General features: G+C 43.7%; 1 protein-coding gene across 5 annotated transcripts in view; it reads left to right on the top strand.

Annotated features, from left to right (window-relative positions):
• EPC1 (enhancer of polycomb 1) overlaps window positions 1-23,500 on the top strand; it is an 89,373-nt gene that overhangs the window by 39,610 nt on the left and 26,263 nt on the right. For all 5 annotated transcript variants that reach the window (XM_090047533.1, XM_090047532.1, XM_090047531.1 and 2 more), the window contains one exon: window positions 21,578-21,737. In XM_090047533.1, coding sequence (XP_089903659.1) covers window positions 21,638-21,737 — 100 coding nt within the window. In that variant the 5' untranslated portion in view covers window positions 21,578-21,637. The remainder of the gene's footprint in view (window positions 1-21,577; window positions 21,738-23,500) is intronic.

The raw sequence follows: 23,500 nt of genomic DNA, 5'->3' as shown, positions 1-23,500 counted from the left end.
AGACCAGCAATCAAGATGTTCCACATACAAGGAGAATGAGTCTGACTTGCATGGTGCCTTAAACTGAACATGTCACATGTCTCCAGACCCAAGGCTGATGCTGACAATCAGTTGAGTATCAAAATTGAGCACCGGGCAGCTCTGGTTGGGAAGTAGTTGCCCCCTGCTCAATCGCTGGGATGAGGCTGGGAGGAAGCTCCAAGACAGTTCAGCCATGGCAGTAGTATAATTGGGATCTGAGGAGTTTTATGGGTATCTGGCATGGGGTATAAAATTCCTGAGATGCCAATCTTGTATTAACATCTTTAGGGGCCTGAGAGCCTTCCCACATGTTTGCTCTTCTCCTTTCTTTGAGGAGAGAATTGTGGGCAGTGGTCTCTCCCCTTGGTAGGAGTTTGATAAATGTATATCTATGTATGTATTAAATGGCAAAGAGATGCATCTGGGCTACTGTCTCAGACCAACTCCCAAGAAAATTCTTCCCCCTGTTAAATAGGGGGGGAAAAACCTCATCTTGGAATGGAGTAAACAGAGTAAATAAAGGTTACTTGCTTGCTGATACCGATTATGTTCTAAATTTGATCATTATTTGTTTTTAAAATCCATCCTTACTGAGCTGCATGCTTCAATCTTACATTCCTCACTAGTATGAGAAACTGAATAATACCAGTTCTTTCAGCTTGTCCTCATAAGTCTTGTTTTTCTGACTCTGCACTGAACTCTTTCCAATCTGTCCACATTTTTCTTGAAATGTGGGCCCCAAAACTGGACACAGTACCGCAGGTGAGGCTCACCAGTGCTGACTAGAGCAAAATTTGCAGGAGACATTACTGGGGTGTATTAAGAGTATTTAACCTTTTTGCAACAAGAGCACAATGTAGGCTCATTCAGCTGATGGTCTACTGCAGGGGCAAGCAAAGTCAGCCAGTGGACTCCATTTCCCAGTTCCCCTGCTCATGGCTGGGGCCGATCGCCATGGAGACCCCAGCCACAGCTGTTGTGAAAGCATAAGGCTGGGATTGCCAGACCAGCCTTCCCCTGTGCCCTGCTAGCACAGCTAACCTGCGATCATGCAGTGGGGGCAGCTTGCTTTGGGGCCAGGGCAGAGCTGCGATGTGCAGCCTGCATGCTCTAGGCAGGGACACGCAGGCAGTGGATCGTGGCGCTGCCACTGCTCCAGACCAGGCTGTCACGGCTGCAAGAAACTGGCAGAGCTGCAGTGTGCAGCCTGCGTGCTCTTTGCAGGGATGCACCGGCAGCCGATAACGGCTCTGCTTGGCTCCTCGCAGCGGTGATAGCTTAGTCTGGAGCAGGGGCAGAGCCATGATCCACTGCCTGCACACCCCTGCCTATGGCATTCGGGCTACACATCATGGCTCTGCCCTGGCCCCAGAGCATGTTGCCCCCTCTGCATGATCCCCAGGGCGCTGGGGCTGGTCTCCGTGGCAACCCCATCCTCTACTTTTGTAGCTGTAGCTGGGGTCTTCATGGAGATCAGCCCCAGCCATGCAGGCAGGGGCTGCTGGGAAATGGAGTCCAGCTGCCGGCCAGATAGACCAGGGTGGGCAAAATGGCCAACTGTAACAACCCCTCCCCCCCAGTCCTTCTGCAGTACTGCTGCCTAGCTAGTCATTCCCCAATCGGTATTTATGTATACAGTTTTCCATTCCAGTTGTAGGACTTTGTACTTGTCCTTGTCATTGTTGAATCTCATCTGATTTGATTGAGGACCATGTCTACTCCCCCCAGCCCACCAACTCCTGGCCTTGCAAAGAGTCATGTTATCATAGAAGGAGTTCAAGTTGGTCAGGCATGACTTTTTCTGTTCCTGATCCCCTTGTTCTCCTTTCAAGTGCTTCAGAATAGATTCCTGGAAGACCTGCTCCATGATCTTTTCAGGTATTGAAGTCAGTCTGACTGGTCTCTACTTCCCCCAATCCTCTTCCTTCCCTTTCTTTTAGATTGGCACTGCATTTTCCCTTTCCCAAACATTCAAAACCTTACCTGACCTCCAGGAGTTCTTGGAGAGGAAAACTAATGGCTCTGGAATTACTGCAGCCAATTTCTTCAGTACCCTACAGCACATCTTGCCAGCTTGAAAGCATTTAACTTCCTTAATCCCAAACCTGTTCTTCTGCTGCTCTCAGCTGTTTCTCTCTTTCGCAGTCATTGCTGCCAGCTGCACTCATTTGGTAGCTGCCCCTGTTAGTGGAGATGAAAGTAAGAGACATTAAAAACTTCAGCCTAGGGTGGGCCAATAGCCAGTTTTTAAGGAGGCATATCAGCCAATACTGATCTGATTTCCGATACTAGCCCAGCAGCTTGGAGAGCTGCGTGCAGCTGGTAAGTTTGGTATAGTGGAAGGGGAGGGAGGGAAGGGGGATGCAGGGGTAGATCAAGGCTCCCATGGTGAGGGAGGAGTGGGGCTGGGGCTGGGGAAAGCACTGCCCAGCTGGGGTGGACACAATACAGAGCCACAGTTCATCCAGGAGGTAGAGGGGTGGCTCCTGCAGCTGTGTGCTGCTCATCTGGGACCCCCTGGTCCGGTTCTAGCCCGCTTGTCTGGCGGTTCCAGGAAGAGCCCTGCACAGCCCCAGCCTGCTGTGACCAGATTTGGGGGCACATCCCCCACATGCTCTCTCAGATGAGCAGCAGGAGCTGCCAGATGAGGAGGCACACGCCAAACCAGTGGCTCCCAAATGAGTAATGCGCAGCAGCAGGAGCAGCTCCCCTTCCACTCATTGCCCCAGCTAGGCAGTGTTTGCCCTAGCTCCACTCCTTCCTCACCATGGTGGCCTTGATCTTCCCCCCCACTCTAGTTCCTTCTCCCTTCTACCACAACAGACATACTAGCTGCACGCTGCCAGGCTGTGCCTCCTGACTACCTATGTGCTGCGTTGCGATTGTATGTATGTACAGGCATTTATCGGCCAAATTATCAGCAACATCAGGCTGACTTCTGATAACGATCAATTTTCTTTGTATTGATGCTGATCTGTATTGGACCGATGCATCAGTGCACCTCTACTTCAGCCTTTTCTGCGTCAGCCGTAACTAGATTGCTTGCTGGATTCTGCAGGGGAGCTATAGATTCTGTGACTTTCCTTTTATTCTCGACATACCTGTAAAAATTTTTTTAATTTTGAATTGCATTTTAAGTGTCTTGCCAGCAGCATTTCAGATTGTGCCTTGGCCTTTCTAATTTTCTCCCTGTATGCCAGTGTGATACCCTTGTACTCTTCCATAATAGTATGATCAAGTTTCTGCTTTTTGTAAGTTCTTTGCTTTGAAACTCTAAAAGAGATTTGCTGTCTAGCCAGGCTGGTCTTCTGTTGCATCAGGATAGCTTGCTTTTGTGTCCTTAAAAGGGCCTCCTTGAAGTACAGGCAGCTCTTCTGCACTCATTTTCCTTCTCCTCCCCTGAAATTTGTTTTCTGTGGTTGTGGTTAAATATGACCACATAAATACTCTCTGCATTCGTGTTCCTACCTTGCTACTTCTAAAGCAGGATTTCATTAGTGAAGCACAGGTAATGATCCTTGTTTGCCATTTATCATGAATCTATTTAAAATGCATACCTTTAAATATTTAGGCAAAGTGATAAAAAGGAGGGGTCATGATTTTGCAAATTTTTAACACAAAGGGAGGCATGAAGCCTGAAATGAGTGTCCAGGAAAGCTGTTTAGACTCTCTCCAGAATTTTTTTTAACATCATTGGCAATTTCAAAGCACAGGAACAGGTTACCTAGAGAGGTGATGAAATCTCTATCCTTGGAGGTTTTCAAGACCTGAGTAGACAAAGCTTTGATGGGATGCTTTAGTTGGGGGAAGGTCCTGCTTTGAGCAGGAGGTTGAACCAGATGACCTCATGATGGCCCTTCCTTCAACCCCTACTTTTCTATGGATTCTCTGATTTTGTCTTTGACTGCAGGGCAGGTGTGGGTAGCTTTTGTTCTGTACAGTTAAAAAGCAATGTATAAATGTTTTAAGTGTGTGGATATTTTCATTGTGTGTGTTTTGTTTTTGTTTTGTGAAGGAGGGTGTCTATCAAATGGAGGGCAAAGTTCAGGTAAATAACCAGAGAACCTGTGGACCTGTTGCTAGCCAAAGCTCTACAGGCCAGATCTGACTCAGCCTGTAGTTGGAGCACCACTGATTCAGGTTACATATATCTGCCAAAAATACTGACATAATCTATGAACCTTAAGAGCAAACAAGAAAGGAACCCTTTTGCTCTACTCAGTCAAAATTTGGAACGAATTTGGCCTTTGAATTTTATTTTTTTTAATCAGCATCTTTGGCACCAGAGGAGGGTGCTGGAGCTTGAGTGCCTGTTCTCTGAGTGCCAGGCTGATTATTGTGTTGCCTCCAGGCCCAGTGCTTGTTCCCATCAGCACACTTTTGTGGTAATGGGGGGGGTGGGATGTTTTTGCATGTTTCCCCTTGCTGCACCTTGACTTTTTGGCTAAGACAAAGCAAAAGTAGGGAGTATCTAATCTCCAAGGCTTCCAGGTCTGGAGGTTGCACATAGGATGCCTGCCTAAAATAGGTTCCCATCAGCTTATTTGCCCAGTGTGGGACCACGTGTTTTAGTTGTGCTTAGTGTTGCTGCATTTAATCAACGTCATAGTTGGTTTCCATTGCTGAGCACGTGTTGGTTTTGTCAGCAGTTTAATGATAGACATTGTATTTAGTGCAAGGATGAGCAATTCTTTTGGCTAGTGGGCCACTTAACGAGTTTTGGTGAGCTGTCAAGGGCCACACGCACACAATCTTTCAGAAGTTATCATTTTAACAAATTGTACATAAAAAAAAATTATATGCTAAAAAACAAGCATCTGTTGTACCATATTTTAATTTTATTTTAAAAATAATTTTTGTTCTGATTTGTTTCTTTGAGTAATGTATATAGAAGCGATTGCATAATACAAGGATAAGACTTCCTTTTGAGGTATATTGTGTGAGAGGTTGGGTGTATATGGGAGGGGATGCCCACATGCTAGGTCCTGGAAGCTGGCTGCGGGCATGTGCAGCAGAGCTCGCCTGGGTTGTGCAGGTATGGTGTGTCTTTCTCCCTCTCCCTCATTTAGCTGGGAATGGGATGCCCACAGCTGCATCTGCCTTCCTGCACTACCTGCTGCTCAGGGCAGCACAGCAACAGGAGGGGGAGGAGCTGCTGGAGGCCGCGAGAACCGAGCAATACCCAGGTGGCTACAGCAGTAGCACTGCACACTGGCTGGGGCGGTATAGTTGGCCAGTGGGAGCACAGCATGGGCGGGGCTTAGCCCCATGTGGAGTGCTATAGGGGCAGCCTCATGATGGATACAGTCAACTGCTGGGCCAGATGTGGCCCAGAGGCCATATTTGCCCATCCCTGATTCAGTGAGACTTCCTTGTATATGAAATAACCTTGTATAAGCTTTTTTCCCCCATGCCTGGCGGGTGGCGGGGGGCTTGTCTTGGAATCAAGTAATACAGTAAGTAATTTTTATAGCGTTCAGTGCAGTATCAAAGTACTGATAGTTCTGTGCGCTAGCCAGCCATGAAGAGATGCAATAAACTAATGTGTAAGCGTAGTTGTGTGAGGTGCCCCCCGTTGTCTCCTGAGAAGTTAATTTCTGGTCCAGCAGCATTGCTTTCTGGATTCAAATTGCCTATGTTTAGTAGGAAAAAATTGCTAAACTTTAAAACAGAACTTCCATGTGTGATCTTTTGTTAAGTATATTTCGACAAGTCAGCTGTTCTGGCCAGTCCTACCTCAATTAGTAGGATCATTTCTCTTTCAAGACGCAAACAATGTGTTAGACAAAACGTGTTGTTATTAGTAAGTTATCTTTTGGTGTGAGAATTGTTCTAAAGACTACCCAGTATAATTTTTAAAATACTTGTCTACTCTGGTCTGATGCTGTACATCTAGCTGACCACTTACTTTCCTATTTAATATGAGAAGATTGTGTCCAAGGTATTCTCAAAACTCCTTTTTGTCTTAGTTTGTGTCAGGTGTTCATTGATTTTTATTTTATTTTCCCTCCTAGCTATTTTTAGCAAAAAGAAAAGCCATTTGTAGGCTTCTTGTGCAAGATTTGATTTAACAAGAAATTGATTAAACTTTTCTCTGTTTGTTTTTTAAATGATTAATCAGGGAGACCAAGACTACAATTGAAAGAGGAAGGGTTTTAGCTTGTATCGGGGATTTTTTTTTTTCAGATGATAACATATGCATATATGTGGTATCTGTGTTCATGATCTTCCCTGCATGGCTGATTTTCATTTTTCAGTTGATATGTGAAAGCCATCATAGCAGATATGGCTGGAGAATGTAGAAAATGAATAGTGATATGCTTGTTAAACTAAATTTCAGTGTGATATTATTATAGCTTTACTTCAAAATGGGTTGGTAAGATTTGTCTGTTTTTCAGTGTCTTTCTTTTTTTTCACCTCTTGGAATATTGTAATTAGGTAATTTTCCAGTTGTGTTCTGCAAAACCCTGGGGTTCTGTGATAAGTCATGCAGAAAGATTGAGGGTGATTGCAGGATGGTCTGTTATTGCTGGGCAGGGTGCACAATTATGACTGGGCAGGGTCACCCAGCTTCATGTCAGCTTTTAGGTAAGAGGTAAAGGTTCTGCAACAGCAGAAGTGATGAGAGAGGGTTCTGTGACTTTAGCAAGTTTGAAAATCACTATTGTAACTGATAAAATAAGAATTCTTAAATTATGAATGGGCTGAGTAGTTTATGTAAACTGCTTTTTTTTCATCCAGCTTTTATTAAAGGGATATTGTGAATTTCAATTTTAGAAAAATCACATTGCCCATGGTTCTTTAGTTCATATCTCTCCCCAAGCTTATTTTCAAGACATTCCTCCCACACCTTTTGATTCTCCAGTTGTGTTTAAAGGGTTCTCCTTCCCTTTTGCAGTAGTCTGACTGTACAAAAAAATGAAACTAACTGCACCAAGTACTGTTAAATTCTCAAACTTGTGAGCTCCTAACTGTTTGCGTATGCAGTTTTTTTTGTCAGGCTGAAAAGTTTATGTTACTGCAAAGTATTCTTTGACATGTTCTTCCCTTCAACTAATTTAAGAGCCTAGGACAAAGTTCCTTATTAAAGTCCAGACTTGTCAGATTTTTCCTTCTGTTTCTCATAATTGAGAAAATGCATTAAGAGAAATTTAAATTGCCTCCACTCCTGTGGTGTATCTTTAGGAGGGAAAACAAGTATAATACTTTTATTTTTAATGGTGGGTATCTACAAGTGCATAACTGTCCTGAATTCAAAGGATTGAAGGTAACTGTATAAGACTTATCATTTTATTGGAAAAGACTTGGTAATTTTTTATATTTTTTTAAAGTTACTAAGAACAGACATAGAGCACAATGTTGGGTCTCAAGTCAACTTGTCTGTATTTGGCCAGCTGAGTTGATATAATTAAGTTTTGGAACATATGCATATTTTGGAGATAATCCTTCCCTCTCTCCCCTTTCCCCATGTCTTTTCCCTCCTGCACCTAACAAAAGATTCCACATATATCTAAGTAATCTAAGGAGATCAGAGTATCTAGCATTGCTGAGTTAATATAGTGAAGAACATACAACAGTAAACTACTTTGTATTAAATACCTAAAAATGATACTGAAACATTATACAGAAGAAAACAATAAGCCATTCCAGTGCTTACCAGGATCATCATGACATTTTAATGTCGTGTTTTTAGACATGTTTGACTCATGGTGAGAACAGATTAATAGATTTTAAGTCAACAAATTGCAGTGTTAATAAAAAAGGATTAGCTTGTCCCTTGGAGAGAGAATGGAAATGAGGCTTTCATTAGGTGGTTCTTGCTAGGAAAGTGCCTTTTTATGCTGATGTGTGTGTAAATAAAGCTCTGTATGTAAGCCATTGGCCATTGTTCTTAGTCCTGTCTCTTATGGCCATAGAGAAAAGCCTATCTTCATCCTCTTAATTGCTTTTCAGGCATTTGAAGATTGCTGTTAGATCCACCTCCCCTCCTCAGTCTTCTCTTTCCCTGACTAAATAACCCTTGTTCTTTCAACTTTTCATCTCAGGTCACACTTCGCAGGCGTGTAATCATTTTTGTCACTCTTCTGGATTCTGCAGAAGGTCCACATCCTTCTTGAAGGGTGGGACCACAGACTGGGCATAGTACTTCTGGTGAGGTTTCACCAGCGCTGAAAAGAGCAGAAGAAGAATCACTTCCCCTGATTTGAAGAGGGTCAGTATATATGTTAATAGGACTCCATATGCTGTCAGCTTTTTTTAAACAGGAGCATGCTGGTGGCTTATTTGGCCTGTGGCCCACTGTAACCTCCATTGTAGCATTAACACTTGAAGTTCTTAAGCAAGCATAAAAGAAATATTTTTCTTGCATACAGATTATTTCAAACTTTTTAGAAAAATTAGAGAAAAATTGTCCAAATTGGAGCGAGTCCAATGGAAGACAATGAAAATGGTTAGGGGGCTGGGGCACATGACTTATGAGGAGAGGCTGAGGGAACTGGGCTTAGTCTAGAGAAGAGGAGACAGAGGGAATTTAATAGCAGCCTGAACTACCTGAAGAGTGGTTCCAAAGAGGATGGAGCTAAACTGTTCTTAGTGGCAGATGACAGAATGAGGAGCAGTGGCCTCAAGTTGCAGCAAGGGAAGCTTAGGTTAGATATTAGGAAGAATTTTCTCACTAGAAGAGTAGTAAAACACAGAAACAAGTTACCCAGAGAGGTTGTGGAATCTCCATCCTCAGAGGTTTGTAAGATCTGGCTAGACAAAGCCTTGGCTGGGATGATCTAGTTGGGGGGGGGTGGTCCTGCTTTGAGCAGGGGGTTGGACTAGGTGTGACCTCCTGAAGTCCCTTTGAACACTAACTTTCTGTGATTCTATGAATGGTCCCTTTGTTGTTAAGAATTGAGATGTTAAGAGACAGTGAAATTTGATCCTCAATTAAAAAAACAAAAACCTGATACCATTCTAAGGCAAGGCCTTGTTTCAGTGGAAGCTATTTGATTTGATTAAGTTACAATTCTTATACTGTATACAGAGCACATGCAGTCTTGTACTGTATACAGAGCATATGCACCCTAATGCAGATAAACCCTAACTTTTGCTGAAATGATATACCTGGTCAACACTGAACTTTAACAATCCTTAAATAGAAAACCCACAGAGTTTTAAAGATAGTCTTTATTATCTCAATGTTTCCAACTAGTCCCATACAAATACATTAATAGAATATTAAGATTAAATGATTGTACATGAACAGTTAGGAAATGTGTACATACAGTAAGCAGTCCAGTGTTCCTAATCTGGTATTTCAGGTTACGATACTTCATACTTACGCAATTTCATGTATACCTGAACATATTTTTTGGCTTGGATATTGAGCCAGAGTTCTCCTTACTAGAGATAACAGTCTGTGTGAAAAAGATTCTCCATAGCTTCATGTTCTTAAAGGGGGAAGTTTTCTTCCTTCCATCTAACTTCCTGACTCTCTCGGGATTGATTTTAGTTGTCCCTTGTTTCAGCTCTGCTAAGTTCCCTAATTTCAGTCTACATTCATACTTTTTCTTTCCTTTTCCTGTTAATCTATTAAAGCTCGCCAAACAGAAGAAAATTCTAGAAAGCTAAGAAATACTTTCATTTCACAAAACAAGTAGATTTTTCTGTTCTTTTGGATTTCTTCCTGTAGCTCAGACTGGTGGAGTGCAACAAGTTAGAGAAGTTAAATGGAGTAACTTCTAACTGCTGTCCCAACTACAACTATTAATAATTGGCAACATCACCTTGCAGTCTGTAAATTACATTTTCAGAGAGATGTGAGTATAATTAGATTACATTTTCACTTGGCAAATTCTGCCTAAGCCTAAGAAGCTATTTTAGGCCTGTGTGTGTAATAATTAAATCTCTGTGCTACAGTAATTACAGAAGAAAAACATTTTTAAGAGACAGCTCAAGGGAATGGCAAATCAGTTGATTAACAGCAGCAAGCTAATAAAAGTGGAGAGCATGCTTATACCCCATATGTTGGGGGTAACACAGGGCACAGTCTGGCTCCTTTGTACATTTTTTTTACTATGATACTCTTGGATCAGATCTTTTGCTGTCATCTTGAACTATTCGAGACTAGTAGAGGAGCCAAAAGGTGCCCCTGAGGAGTCCATCAGTGTGACTGGCACTAAATATAAAGGACTTTTTACTTCCCCCTGCGTAAGTTGCTTTAACTCAGGGGTCAGAAACTTTCCCTGATGTCAGGCTGGTACTGTAATGTGACTAGCTTCAAGCGGCTAATCATCTGTTGCCAAACCAGCCATTGCTGCTGTGTGTGGAGGGAGGCCATGGAGCAGGGAAAGAATGGCAACAGGACATTGCTGGCTATAATAAAAGCCGAAATTAATCTGACACTTGGGTGTCAGCGGAGGAGTGGTGCACCACTAATAGAACATGGGCCAGATCCAGTCTATTTGCTGGCAAAACACAGTCCACATGCTGTTGGTTGCCAGCTGCTGTTCTAATTTGCATCAAACACTGAACCAGCTCCTAACAGCCCTGGAGATCAAAGGAGACTTGGTACTTTTTTGGGTCATCTTAATGTTTAAGTACAGTTTACATGTTGAAGTTTTGGTTTTGTTTGGGGGTTTTTTGTTTTTTTTGTGGGAGGGATTCCCTGTGTAGGTAGTTTCACAACAGCCCCATTGTGCCTTGTATGGTGGGACCAAACCGTTCAGGAGCAGACAGAATAGCAGGACCAAAGAGAGGGGGAAACTAATCTGGATTTCTACCCACCCATCCTTTCTCTTCTTCTTCTGTGTACAGTAACCTTCTGACAAACTAGTCAAAGTCCCTACCCCCCCCCCTTCAGAAAAGGCATCGGCAGCTCAGTATCCAGAAGAGTGCTCTTCAGCACCCAGTATCTTAAATACCAGATATACATACGGAAAGAATCCCATCAGTGTCCCAGACTTTTCAGTAGTCAAGGCTCTGCAAAGTGGTGCATACAAGTGACAGGCTTGAGATTTTAATCATAGTACAGATTGTACCATGTGGAGGATGGAGAGTGAATAAACTTGCTTTTGACTTGCCTTGATTACATGAATTTCTCTTCCGTTGCAGTAATTTCTAAACTTTTGGGACCAGTGCATCACTGTCTACTCTAAATAAAACTTTCCATGACTGTGGCCTTGTATCCCACCAATGAACCATGGTTTGCGAATTTCTGTTTTGTGGCTTTGGGGTCTTTTTAAGATCATAAAGTCCCTGACATCTTTGTATAGGAGCCAGCACCATGCTTACCCCATTATGTTGGGACCTTTGGGGTTACTGCAGTATGAATAATTAAATTAGGTAATTTTGGTTCTATTTTACATTATGTAGACTTGGTAAATTATAATTTGGAAATCCAACATAATTGAAGGAAAGAGGCACATTCCTGGTATAAACATGAATGATTGAAAACAGGAAAGAGTGTCTGTTGATCTGAGAGCTGATTTTTCAAGAGTCATAATACATTACCTTTTTGCTTTCTGATCAGAGAGCACTATTACATATTATGACAAGCTTTCAAAGAACTGTATAAACACTAAGTGTTGCAATACCCTTGTAAAGAAGGGAAGTACTCTTTCTTTCTGTTTTGGGGAAACCGGTTATACCATGTCAGAGGTCACACTGACACCCAAACAAGCTGTAAACAGAAGGTTTTTATATCTGTAGTTAGTTATATGGGCAACGGCTACCTTAACTCAGATTTCTGATAATAAAAACCTTGGGACTTCAGCAAATCTCCTTCAGTATGTTTTTACAAAAGTTTTGGAGCAGTAAACCACTTGGAAGATATTTCAAAACTACAAAATCTAACTGAATATTTAATATGTATGCCAAGAGATCTTTCCAAGTCTAGTCTTTCTCAGAAAATTGAAAATTTTCTCTCCCCTTCCCCTTACAGAAAATAGAATTAAATCTTTTAAAGAGGCCCATTCATTCATTTGTTCACAGTTAGCAAGGTCATTTATGTCCCAGCCACCTGCAGAGAGTTTGGGATTGATTTGAGAGTGGGGTCAGGGGGTAGAAAGGTAAGAGCAGTTTATTGACGTAGCAAAAACACGACTACACGTAGTATACTAAGACAGATAATGACAGACGATAATAATTCGCATCAGCAACTTATCGGCAACCCCCTCTGATGCCTGATGTATGACAAGTTTTTCTTCTACAAAGCTCAGCAAAGTCAGGTGTCCTTGATCAGCGCTGTCCGAGAGGTACTGGGAAGGACCCTGGTATTCAGTCCTTGGGCTCCTTGAGATCCATGGCCAAACTGATTCAGGTCAACAGTTAATTAGCAGTTTTTCCTTCTAAATGATTTCCAGATGTGCCAGCCAATTCATAGCTTCTGTGCTTTGCTGATAACGTACAGCCATTCAGATTCTTTTTACTTCGGCTGTCCTTAAACTGAACAATAGTAGTACAAGCCTTGCATTCGTTTGATGAGGTTAGTTTCAACTACACCACAGGGCCTACCATCACTTCTATAAGGTTTTGCTAAATTTATTGGGTCTTGTACTACATACAAGGCCTCACTACATCTTAGACTTTAATTAGACTCTTAACAACAACATATAGCTTAATATCTGAACAAATGACAGAAAAACACTTGGTCTAATCTTCATAGAGCCTTCAGCAAACACCTTTATCACACACAATTTTCAGCTATCACACGTTGACATTCAGAAATGACTAGCTAAAAGGCCATCACAGCCTTGAAAGTCAGCTGCCTATGTTAACTGGTCCTTTCAGTTTTTAACATGGACAGATGGTAAGACACTGTGCAGGGGACCTTTAGCTCTGAAGCTCTCAATTGGTTTGGCACAATCAGCTAGTCTTAAGCCTGGTTTCTTTTTTTCCCCAGCCTGATGCCCAAGAGTATTGTGCATAATTAGTATCTTAGGTCTACCAGTGTTTGTGTAGATTCAGCTGGCAAAGGACTTGAGTGCTTCAAAAATTACCTCCTAGTTGTCGTACACACATTAAAGCAAGGGAAACCTGTAATGCTGTACATGCGTTCCTGGAAAACAGCTCGTAACTCGAATTTGCATAAAACAAGCCTACTTTACAATGTAACAAATAGGGATACGTTCCAAGACCTCGACTACACTGACCCCCAGGCCCATTTCTACAAGACAGTTTTGGTACTCGCCCACAGCAGACGGTGCACACAAGCACGGGGAACTGTCATAATGGGGCTGACAGCTACAGAAACACGTGTTGCAGAGTGAGGAGCGCAGATTCATGCAGGAGACTGTGTATTTGGTGCATGTCAGTCCCACAATGAATGGCACAAAGCAGCTGACTGCGGACTTCAGCCACACCAATCGCATACGAATGAATTTACCTCGCGTATAACAAATTTTTGGTATAGAAATGGTCATCGTGTAAAAATGAATTTTCGCATACAGAACCCGCATAAAGTGAGGAATACCTGTACTTCCTAGTATTAGTCAGTACCCAGTAGCCAAAGTGGTTCTCAGTATTCAATTCCCCTTCATCCTGGCTCTGTTTGATCACATTGGAGTCACTGTGGCCAGTTTGTTGTAAATTATGCATTCACAAGGATTATAGGCAAGAATTTGAAATTTTGGAAGAAGTTAGCTGAAACTATTTACAGGGCCACATCTATTTCTGGCTCATGCTAATGAAATCCATTCTTTGAGCATCAGGGTTTACCTGTAACACCTGTTTTGTGGAAGGGTTTATTAAATGGGAATGTATATTAATTTTAAGTGTCTCTTTCTGTATGTGCTTTTAGGCCATAAAAATAGTAGTAATTGTTTGGATTCATATCCTGTCCCATTCAGAAAGGTTCAGAACAGTTTACAATAACAGACCAACAACCTGTAAGATAAGAAATTAATAAGCTCCCCAGTTGATACCCTGAAACATTAAAACTCCACCCCATCCTGTCTAATTTCTCTGATGCCTGTTAAGCAGGGGAGTAAACCCTGTGGCTCCTCCCAGCTGAGCTTCCCAACCCCTCTCTTCACATTTAGGAACAGAAGATTTGTCTGTCCAAAATCTAATCTAAGGAAAAAGAGAGTACTTAATACCAAGGCCCTATAATAGAAGTCATTAATCAATAAAAGTAAATGTGTTCAGATTAAGAGCAGGGGTTGACAAAGAATACTCCTCTGTTTTTCTTGTTAGTATGGTTTTTCTTCAGATCCTTTTTTAAGCTTTTTGAGAAGATTTTGAGCCTTTGTTACAAAATTTGCATATGTGTTTAAATACTGATTTCAATTTTGCATTCTCTTGTTGACTTGATTGGCCAAGCCAGGGGTGTCTTACTCATCTGGCGGGCTTTAAACTAGGCTTGTCGGGGGAAGGGGAAGATGAGGGCGGAGGAAACATCAGACTGCCAGGCCAAACAGCACCCACAACTACAGCCCAGCCCAGACGAATGAGCAAAGCGAATAAACAGGTAAGAGAGAGGGGCCAGGGTAACGCTGGGACTAGGGGGTCAGTACACACATCCACAGGAGGCCTCAAATGCCTCTACACAAATGCTCGTAGTATGGGTAACAAGCAGGAGGAACTCACCCTCCTGCTGGCTGACGCCAGCCCGGACATAGTGGGGATTACGGAAACGTGGTGGGACGCAATGCATGATTGGGCGGTGAATGTCAAGGGCTATAGGCTGTACAGGAGGGACAGGATAGGAAAGAGAGGTGGGGGCATGGTGCTCTATATTAAGGAGGAATACACATCCTTGTCAATTAGCAAGGAGTCAGGGGAGGGGCATTCTGAAGTGCTTTGGGTTAGAGTACAAGGCAGTCCAGGGGAAAGAGACTTAACGGTGGGAGTCTACTACAGACCTCCCAACCAGGGGGAAGAGCTTGACCAGGAATTCTTGGGTCAGCTCACAGAGGTAGTGAAGGCTAAGGATGTGGTAGTCATGGGGGACCTGAACTTCCTGGACATCTCCTGGGAAGAACAGTCAGCCAGGTCTGAACGCTCACGTAGGTTCTTGGCCAGAGTGCAGGACCTCCATCTAACCCAGGAGGTGCACAGCCCCACCAGGGGAGACACATTGTTGGACCTAGTGCTGGCCATGGGTGATGACCTGGTGAGGGGGCTGCGGGTGCTCAACCACCTGGGTGACAGCGATCATCGCCTGCTGGAATTCACCATCTAGCGCAAGGTGGCAAAGGCATGCAGTAAGGCAACGGCCCTAGATTTTAGGAGGGCAGACTTCAACGAGCTAAGGAGGATAGTTGGAGAAGCGCTGAGGTCCCAGAGGGGAGGGGAGCCAGGTGTCCAAGGAGAGTGGTCGCTCCTTAAGGAGACGATCCTCCAAGCCCAAAGGAAGGTAATCCCAGTGAGGATCAAAGGGAGCAGGAGAGCACACAAGCCTCCGTGGCTCACCAAAAGAATCCGGGAATGTCTCCTTGCTAAAAAGGCGGCTTACACCCAATGGAAAGAAGGGGTCATCACCAGGGAGGACTATTCTGTAGTTGCTCGGGGATGTAGGGGGGTAGTTAGGAAGGCCAAGGCAGAGATGGAACTGGGACTAGCTTCCCAGATTAAGGACAATAAGAAATCCTTTTTTTAAATACGTAGGGGGTAAAAAGAAGGTCCCGGGTAATGTGGGGCCCTTGCAGGACGCGTTGGGAAATTTGATTGTCACACCAGACGGCAAAACTAACATGTTTAACGATTTCTTTGCCTTCGTCTTCCTAAGTAGGGACCAGAACAGCCACCTCCCTGCTGGGCCCCCTTTGGGCCCTGGGGGAGGCACACCTGGGCCACGGGTTAGCGAGGATTTAGTTAGGGAGCTTCTGGAGGGGTTGGACGTATTCAAGTCAGCCGGTCCGGATGATCTCCACCCTAGAGTTGTAAAGGAACTGGCCAAGGTCATTGCAAGTCCCCTGGCACGGCTTTACGAGCACTCGTGGTGCTCTGGTGAGGTACCGGAGGACTGGAAGAGGGCCAACGTGGTTCCCATCTTCAAAAAAGGCAGGAAGGAGGACCCGGGAAACTATAGGCCGGTTAGTCTTACCTCGATCCTAGGCAAGCTGTTTGAGAAAATTATTCTGGCACACATCCAGGAGGGGCCAGCAGGGGACTGCATGCTTAGGGGCAACCAACATGGGTTCATCAGTGGCAGGTCCTGTCAGACCAACCTGGTGGCCTTTTACGATCAGATCACCAGATCATTGGACGCATGGGTAGCAGTGGATATAATCTTCCTGGACTTCCGGAAGGCTTTTGACACTGTCTCTCACCCCGTTCTCATTAAGAAACTGGAGGGCTGTGGTGTAGACACCCACACAGTCAAACGGGTCGCCAACTGGCTGGAAGGCCACACCCAGAGGGTGGTAGTGGATGGGTCCTTCTCAGCCTGGAAGGACGTGGGCAGTGGGGTTCCGCAGGGCTCGGTCCTCGGGCCCGCACTGTTCAACATCTTCATCAGTGATTTGGACGAGGGGGTAAAAAGCACCTTGTTCAAATTTGCTGATGACACTAAGATGTGGGGGGACGTGGGCACACTGGAAGGATGTAACAGGCTACAATCAGACCTAGACAGGTTACAAGGGTGGGCGGATGAGAATAGGATGGGTTTCAACTCAGACAAGTGCAAGGTGATGCACCTCGGGAGGAACAATCGGCACCATACCTACAGGTTGGGGAACTCCCCTCTTGTCAGCACGGAGGCAGAAAAGGATCTGGGGGTCATCATTGACTCCAAGATGAACATGGGCCGGCAGTGTGGGGAGGCAGTTAGGAAGGCCAACCGCACCTTGTCATGCATCCACAGGTGCATCTTGAGCCGATCCAAAGAGGTGATCCTCCCCCTCTATGCGGCACTGGTCAGGCCGCAGTTGGAGTACTGCGTCCAGTTCTGGGCGGATGTCCAGTTCAGGAAGGATGTCGACAGCATGGAGAGGGTCCAGAGGAGGGCCACTTGTATGATCAGGGGACAGACAACAGGGCAGGCCCTATGAGGAGAGGCTACGGGACCTGAACCTGTTCATCCTCCAAAAGAGAAGGCTGAGGGGGAATCTAGTGGCCTGTTATAAACTAGTCAGGGGGGATCAGCAGGCATTGGGGGAGTCCCTGTTCCCCCGAGCACTGCCAGGAGTGACCAGGAATAACGGTCACAAGCTGGCAGAGGGTAGGTTTAGGTTAGATATCAGGAGGCGCTACTTCACGGTCAGGGCGGCTAGGATCTGGAACCAGCTTCCAAGAGAAGTGGTGCAGGCTCCCACCCTGGGGGTTTTTAAGAGGAGGTTAGATGAATATCTTGCTGGGGTCATTTGACCCCAGTACTCTTTCCTGCCATGGCAGGGGGTCGCACTAGATGATCTGCTCAGGTCCCTTCCGACCCTAGAAATTATGAAACTATGGCCTTGCAGATTAGGCTCATGCAGCCTCCTCCCTCCAACCAGATCCAAGGCACATAGCGCTCATTCTGACTGACTTAGCATGGCACCTGCTCTTGTAGACTGGTTATATGTTCCCATATATATAAAATTGTGTATGTGCATGCACTCTTTCAGCATGTGTATTGACCTCATTGGATGTAGAAGTAAGCCAACATTATTCACTTTTTCAAAGCTCACATTAATGACTGCATAGTGTAATCTTATCTGGTTAGTGTAATATATGTATATATTACAAATAATACAGAATTTGTGACGTATGAAAGTAGAGTGACAGAAATTACAAGTGTAGAAAACGTTTAGCTAAGAATACTAACAGAGGTGCAGGGGACTGGTAGGAGACTCCAAGGTCCTTTCATAGACGGCCACATCAAGTCATCTTGCATAAACTGATCGAGCTCCATTTTGAAACTAGTTATGTCTCTTATTCACTGCTCGTAGTGGAAGGCTGTTAAAGAACCTCATTCTTCTGAGGTTAAAAACTTTCTGTTTCCAGCCCAAATCTATTCCTGCCTAGTATGTGCCATCGTTTTCTTATGCCAGCACTGTTCTTTAATTTGAATAGCTGTTCTCTTTGTCTGGTATCTGTTCTTCATAAATGTATCAAATGGGTTTTCCTGTCCCTTCTCAGCTTGTGTTTTGTTAAGGTAAATAAACCAAATTCTTTCAGTTTCCTTTTGTAAGATATAGACTTTCCAGTTCCTGATCATAACTTGTCTGTCTTTGCACTTTTTCCAGTTCTAATCCAAGTAACTCTAGTCATATCAGAAAATTTCTGATCAACTTACGTTAAAAAATGCACATGCAGCTGATGGCAATGGCGGTTTTGCCTTAAGGAATCAAACAAAAGTAGAGGAACGGTATTTGCATCTTTAGATGGTTTCAGAAATTTGGTTCAAGTTGAAATAGAGATGTGAATCTGAACTTTCTACAAAGCTGTACTAAAACATAGCACCAAACTAAGTCTTTTAGAGCAGTCCATGAACAGTAGTATAATAATAGGCATATAGAGATGTTCAGTCAAGAGAATAACAGGAACCTTTCCACAATCCCTGTCATATGTTATATCAGTGGCACTACCGTAACCCAGGGTTCCCTGGGCCAGAATGAATATTAAAATACGTGCTTAATGATCTCTCAGAAAGCTGTTGTATGAGGATATTATACAGAAATTTGCTAGCAGTATAGATCCTACAACCTAAAAAATCAGAGCTTCCATTTAAAGCTGTCCTGTAATGTACTGCAATGCCCAGGAATATATAATTTTAAAGGCATTTGGTTTCTGTGATATTTTTTTTTTAGTCCGATTGGAAGCGTTAGAATATTGGTAAAAGTTAGGCCTTTGCATGCAGGAAAGAGCCAGTAGATAATTTGTATTCTGATATAATCACTTGACTGTTTGACAGTACTATATGAGAAGAAAGCCTAATGCCATTGTCAGCAACAGTTGGGACAAAATTCCAAGACTCTTCCTGCCAAATGTATGCCTACACATGCATACTCATGCTTTTTACACAGGCACTTAACTGGATTGATAGAAGATTCATTCTAGGTTGTCAACTCATTAAAAATAGCACTAAACATATGAAGCTGTCTCTACCAAAGTGGCAAAATGTATTCATCTGTTACAAAGTACTAGAAAATCAAAACTGAATCCTATTAAAAAAAATAACCTGTTACCTCATATTAGTGATGCACGATATATGGGCGTCAACGATGCTGACCTCTTCACAGATAGAACAATCTAAAATATAAAAATCTAAAATCGGAAAAAACCCCCCTAAAATATAGAAGATTAATCTAAAATATATAGATGGAGAGGGGTGGGGGGAGAGAGAGAGAGAGATAGAGACAGAGATATTAAAAGTCATAGACCAGTGGGGCCTAACTTTCTGGCATGTGTGCCACAAGGTAAGCTCTGCACTACCCCATGTGTCACTCCACTCCCTTTCCACTGCCTGATCTGCTGCTCTGCCTTTTGTTTCCTGCCTTATCTGCCATTGTGTTCTCTGCTTCCTCCCCAGTCTGACACGTCATGCACACAGACTACCCATGCCTCTCGTGGTACACATGCTGTGGGGTGACCATTCCTGTAGCAGGCCATTTAACCCCAATTTATTGTTTTTGAGATATTAAACAGATAATTTGCTGTAAATCCCTGAAACAGAATTATCCCATTGGTGGTAGCTTTGTATTTTGTTATAAAGTAATCTAATGGCAGAGTCTTACCAATACAGAATTAGCATTGTAGTTTTGATGCAGCATCTGCAGTGTTGACAAGAATAGAAATACACTGGAAATTGAAATTACAAAACAGAGTTTAGAGCAGGGGTGGACAATTATTTCAGGTGGAGGGCTGCAAGGATAGCCACACCTCTTGACAGGTGCCCCACCCCCTGGTTGCTATCTTGGGACCAAAAGTCCTGCCCCTGACCTTTGTCACCAGAAGTCCCTTGCCCCCTGAAGTACTCTTTTTGGGAGGAGGGTTGCCATCTTGGAACCAGAAAAAAAAGTTGTATACCTGAAGTCAAACACCTACTGTAACGTATTTTAATTTTATTATAAAAAATATTTTTGTCATGATTTGTATTTGTGTAGTGTATGTAGAGATGATTGCATAATAATTCAAAAATAAAGTCTGTCTTTTGTATATTGAGGGTGTAAATGGGGGTGTTGTGAGGGGGTATGGCTGTGTGTGCAGGGCATAGGGTATGTTGGGGTGTTTATAGGGGGGTTGTGGGATATGGGGACCTCCCCACTTCCTCTCACCGCCACCCCCCAATATGACACACAGGTGCCACCCAGCTACATGCAGCTCTGGCTAGTGCTGCATCTGGTGGCAGGGCTGGCCCATCTCTATCATGTGGGGCTCCCCACGGCTCATGTGCAGCTCCCAGCATTCACGTGCCACCAGGGGATGTTCTGCACAGTGGAGCTGACTGCCTTCCCCACACCCTGTCGTGCAGGTCCTGGGACCCTGCTGGGAAGCAGGGGGCGGTGCTCCCCTCCACTTCCAGCACAGTTCTGGGACCTGGATGACAAGGGGTGGGTAAGGCTGTATTGTGCTAGGCTTCCCCTGGTCGCGTGTAAGTGCCAGGAGCTGCACATGCACGGCGCAGAGCCCTATATCATAGAGATGGGCTGGCCTGGCTATACTCCTTGCAGTGCTGGCTGGAGCCATGTGCTGCCAGGCAGCAGAACCTGCTCGGGCCACAAGTGCCCACTGCCTGTTGCTGCTACCAGTGACGTGGCCTTTGCGCCATGGGGGGCAGGGGGTCCCCACACCCTCCCGTTCTCCCTCACATCCACACCTTGCCCACCTGTGTTCTATGCTCCTGCCAGACCCACACTTGTCACTTTGTCACTCCTGCCCAGCTGCAGCCCCCCAGCCACTTCCCTTCCTGCTGCCCAGAGTGAATGCTGCAGCAGGGAGATGAGCTGCTGGACACAGGAGAAGCCAAGCAGTGGCAGTGGCCCTGCCCAGAAGCTGCGTGGGAGCAAGGCGCATGGGCTGGGCAAGGTACAGTTAGTTGGTGAGCGCCCATGGGCTGTATTTTCCCTACCTCTGGCTTAGAGAGACCCAGGAAAAAAGGAAGTACAGTATCCTTTTGAGTATGGACAAAATTTGAAGTTAAACTGCAACTCTAGCTCACAAGCAGATACAGGGTTAAGATCATGTAGTTGCTCAGAAGTCGCATTTGGACTTGGTTTGTTTGCTGCTTCTATCTAAAACCTGCTTACCTCTCTTGTCTCTTCTGCTTAGCCTCAGGGCAGTGGTATGCTTCTTGAAAGCATTGTTGCTCTAGGTCAGCCATAGGAAAGAAAAAGAAACTGCACTGCTGGCCACTTAGAATAGCTGCACTAGGAAATTTCCTATGGTTTCTAATTCCACCTCCTGGAAAAGCTTGTTACTATGCTCAAAATACCTGCAAAATGGATGTTTAACTTAATGTTTCTCATATGTCTTTTGCTCTTAAAAAGTATAAATCTGTGGAGAAATGTAATCTGTTTTTACTTGTTTAAAAAGTGAGCTTTGGAAATAAAGTAATCTACCCCTCCCCCACTCCTTCCCCCCCATACCTTACTATGTACCTCTGAAAAGTGTATTTGTTTTTAATTTTTCAACCTCTTGTTTATAGGAACATCATCTCCAGCGGGCTATCTCAGCACAACAGGTATATGGAGAGAAGAGGGATAATATGGTTATACCAGTCCCAGAAGCAGAAAGTAATATTGCTTACTATGAATCTATATACCCTGGAGAATTTAAGATGCCAAAGCAGCTGATTCACATACAGCGTAAGTATAAAAATTGTATGTGCAGACTTGTCCCTAAAACTGTATTTAACTTAGGGTTAAAGGAATTTATTAAACAACTGTTGAACTACCATTGAGATTTTGTTTTTGAGAACTAGTGCATGTTTAGCATATTAAATGTTAACTGTTTTATATAAATGCCCTATTCAATTTTTACTCACGATTCAACCTCTGTTGAAGTTGACTGGAGCATTATCTGAGTTAGGATTGTTTGTTAGTGCTAAAATGTAGCAATAGCACTTGTTAAAATGCTGACTCGCTCTAAAATTTGGCATCCAGTGAAATGTCTAACTTTCGTTAGCCAGAAGAGCCATGGCCATAAACCACCTTGAAGGTGATGATATATCAATGAAAAATGGGGGAATACTAAATGTACCAGTATGGCTCATCAGAAGAAAAGATGATGATGGCACAGTGGGCTGGGGGTTCAGACGAGAATGAGAGAAATTATTGAATCTTTCCAAATGAATGGGATTTAGTTGCTCTTTTTTTTTTTCCAAAGGCAAAAAACAAAGTAGTTTTTCACTTTACAGATTCTGATATAGTTAGTGTGTAAGGTGCAACTCCACCCTTCCTTCTGCCTCAACCGGTGGGCCACAAGGCTCACCTTCCCTGCAGAAGACTGCTCTGCACATGTAGTTCTGGCATTGAAGCATCAGAGTTCACATGGTTTTTCACTTGGGGTCAGTTGCCTCATCTGGACAGTGAGATGGATTTAACCTATTCATGAATATGGCTGTGTTTGTTTTCATATTGAAGCTAACGCATCACGTAGAATGAAAATAAGAATCCTCAGCTGTTTAGAAAACTGTAACTGCTTTTTCTTGGAGTTGATCTCACCACAGTTGTTGCTTGGGGGTAACATTTGAAAACAGCTAAATTCTGCTAATGCAGAATCCAGTTCTGTGCTTTAATTATCAGTATCTTGTATATGGTGGCTTTATTTCATAGACAACAAAAATGTGCTATAAATGTTGGGGTTGATTTATAAAATGTTTCTTGTGAGTTCCTGGTACCTTGGTGGCTGCTCTATTTTTTTTGTTTTTTTAGATGAAACATGCCATAGAATATAATATGCACTTGTTCTTCATTCTCCCTTTCACAAAAAAAAAAAAAGGCAGACAAGAAAGGTGTTTTCAGAGTTATGGCTGTACATAGACAGAGCCTAATTTTCAGCTAACTCATCCTCCCTTTCCTGGGTAACTGAAGCTGAAACACTAGCTGTTGTTGAAAACTGGTCTCCATAGAAGGATCTATGGTTTTGAAAAGAGCTACTCTCCAGTGCTGTAAAATAGGGTAGAGTCTGGGAGCACCTAGCAGACAGCAATATTGTCCTAAAATGTTAAATTGATTTAGGGAACATCAAGTCATTAAAAAGGAGAGGTAGTTATTAATACCTATAAAGTGAGCAATTAGACATTAAGTCAATCGACTCCCTCAGCTACCTGAATTATAAGGGCACTGCTGTTGTACTGGAGCAGTAATTAAAGCAGGGTGCTTTTGTCCTGGGCAGAAAATCAGCTTCTCTGCCTAATACACTAATCCCAATATTTTTGAGGTGTGGGGAAAGAAAAGGGGGTGGTGGTGTATTTGAGGAAATACGGTGTATATTTCCACATGTCTCCTGGTGGTAGAGATCATCTGAAGGGTTTTGAACAGATAGCCCTGCCCTACCTTGCATCCGGACACATTTTGAAGATTCTTAGTAGCTGAACATCTACTCTCTTATTAGGTTAAGAAGAGAC

The sequence above is a fragment of the Crocodylus siamensis genome, chromosome 5 (assembly GCF_052110815.1).
Source record: "Crocodylus siamensis isolate JL-2025a chromosome 5, ASM5211081v1, whole genome shotgun sequence".
In the NCBI taxonomy this organism is placed as follows: Eukaryota; Metazoa; Chordata; order Crocodylia; family Crocodylidae; genus Crocodylus; species Crocodylus siamensis.
This window is presented reverse-complemented; position numbering and strand designations above follow the sequence as displayed.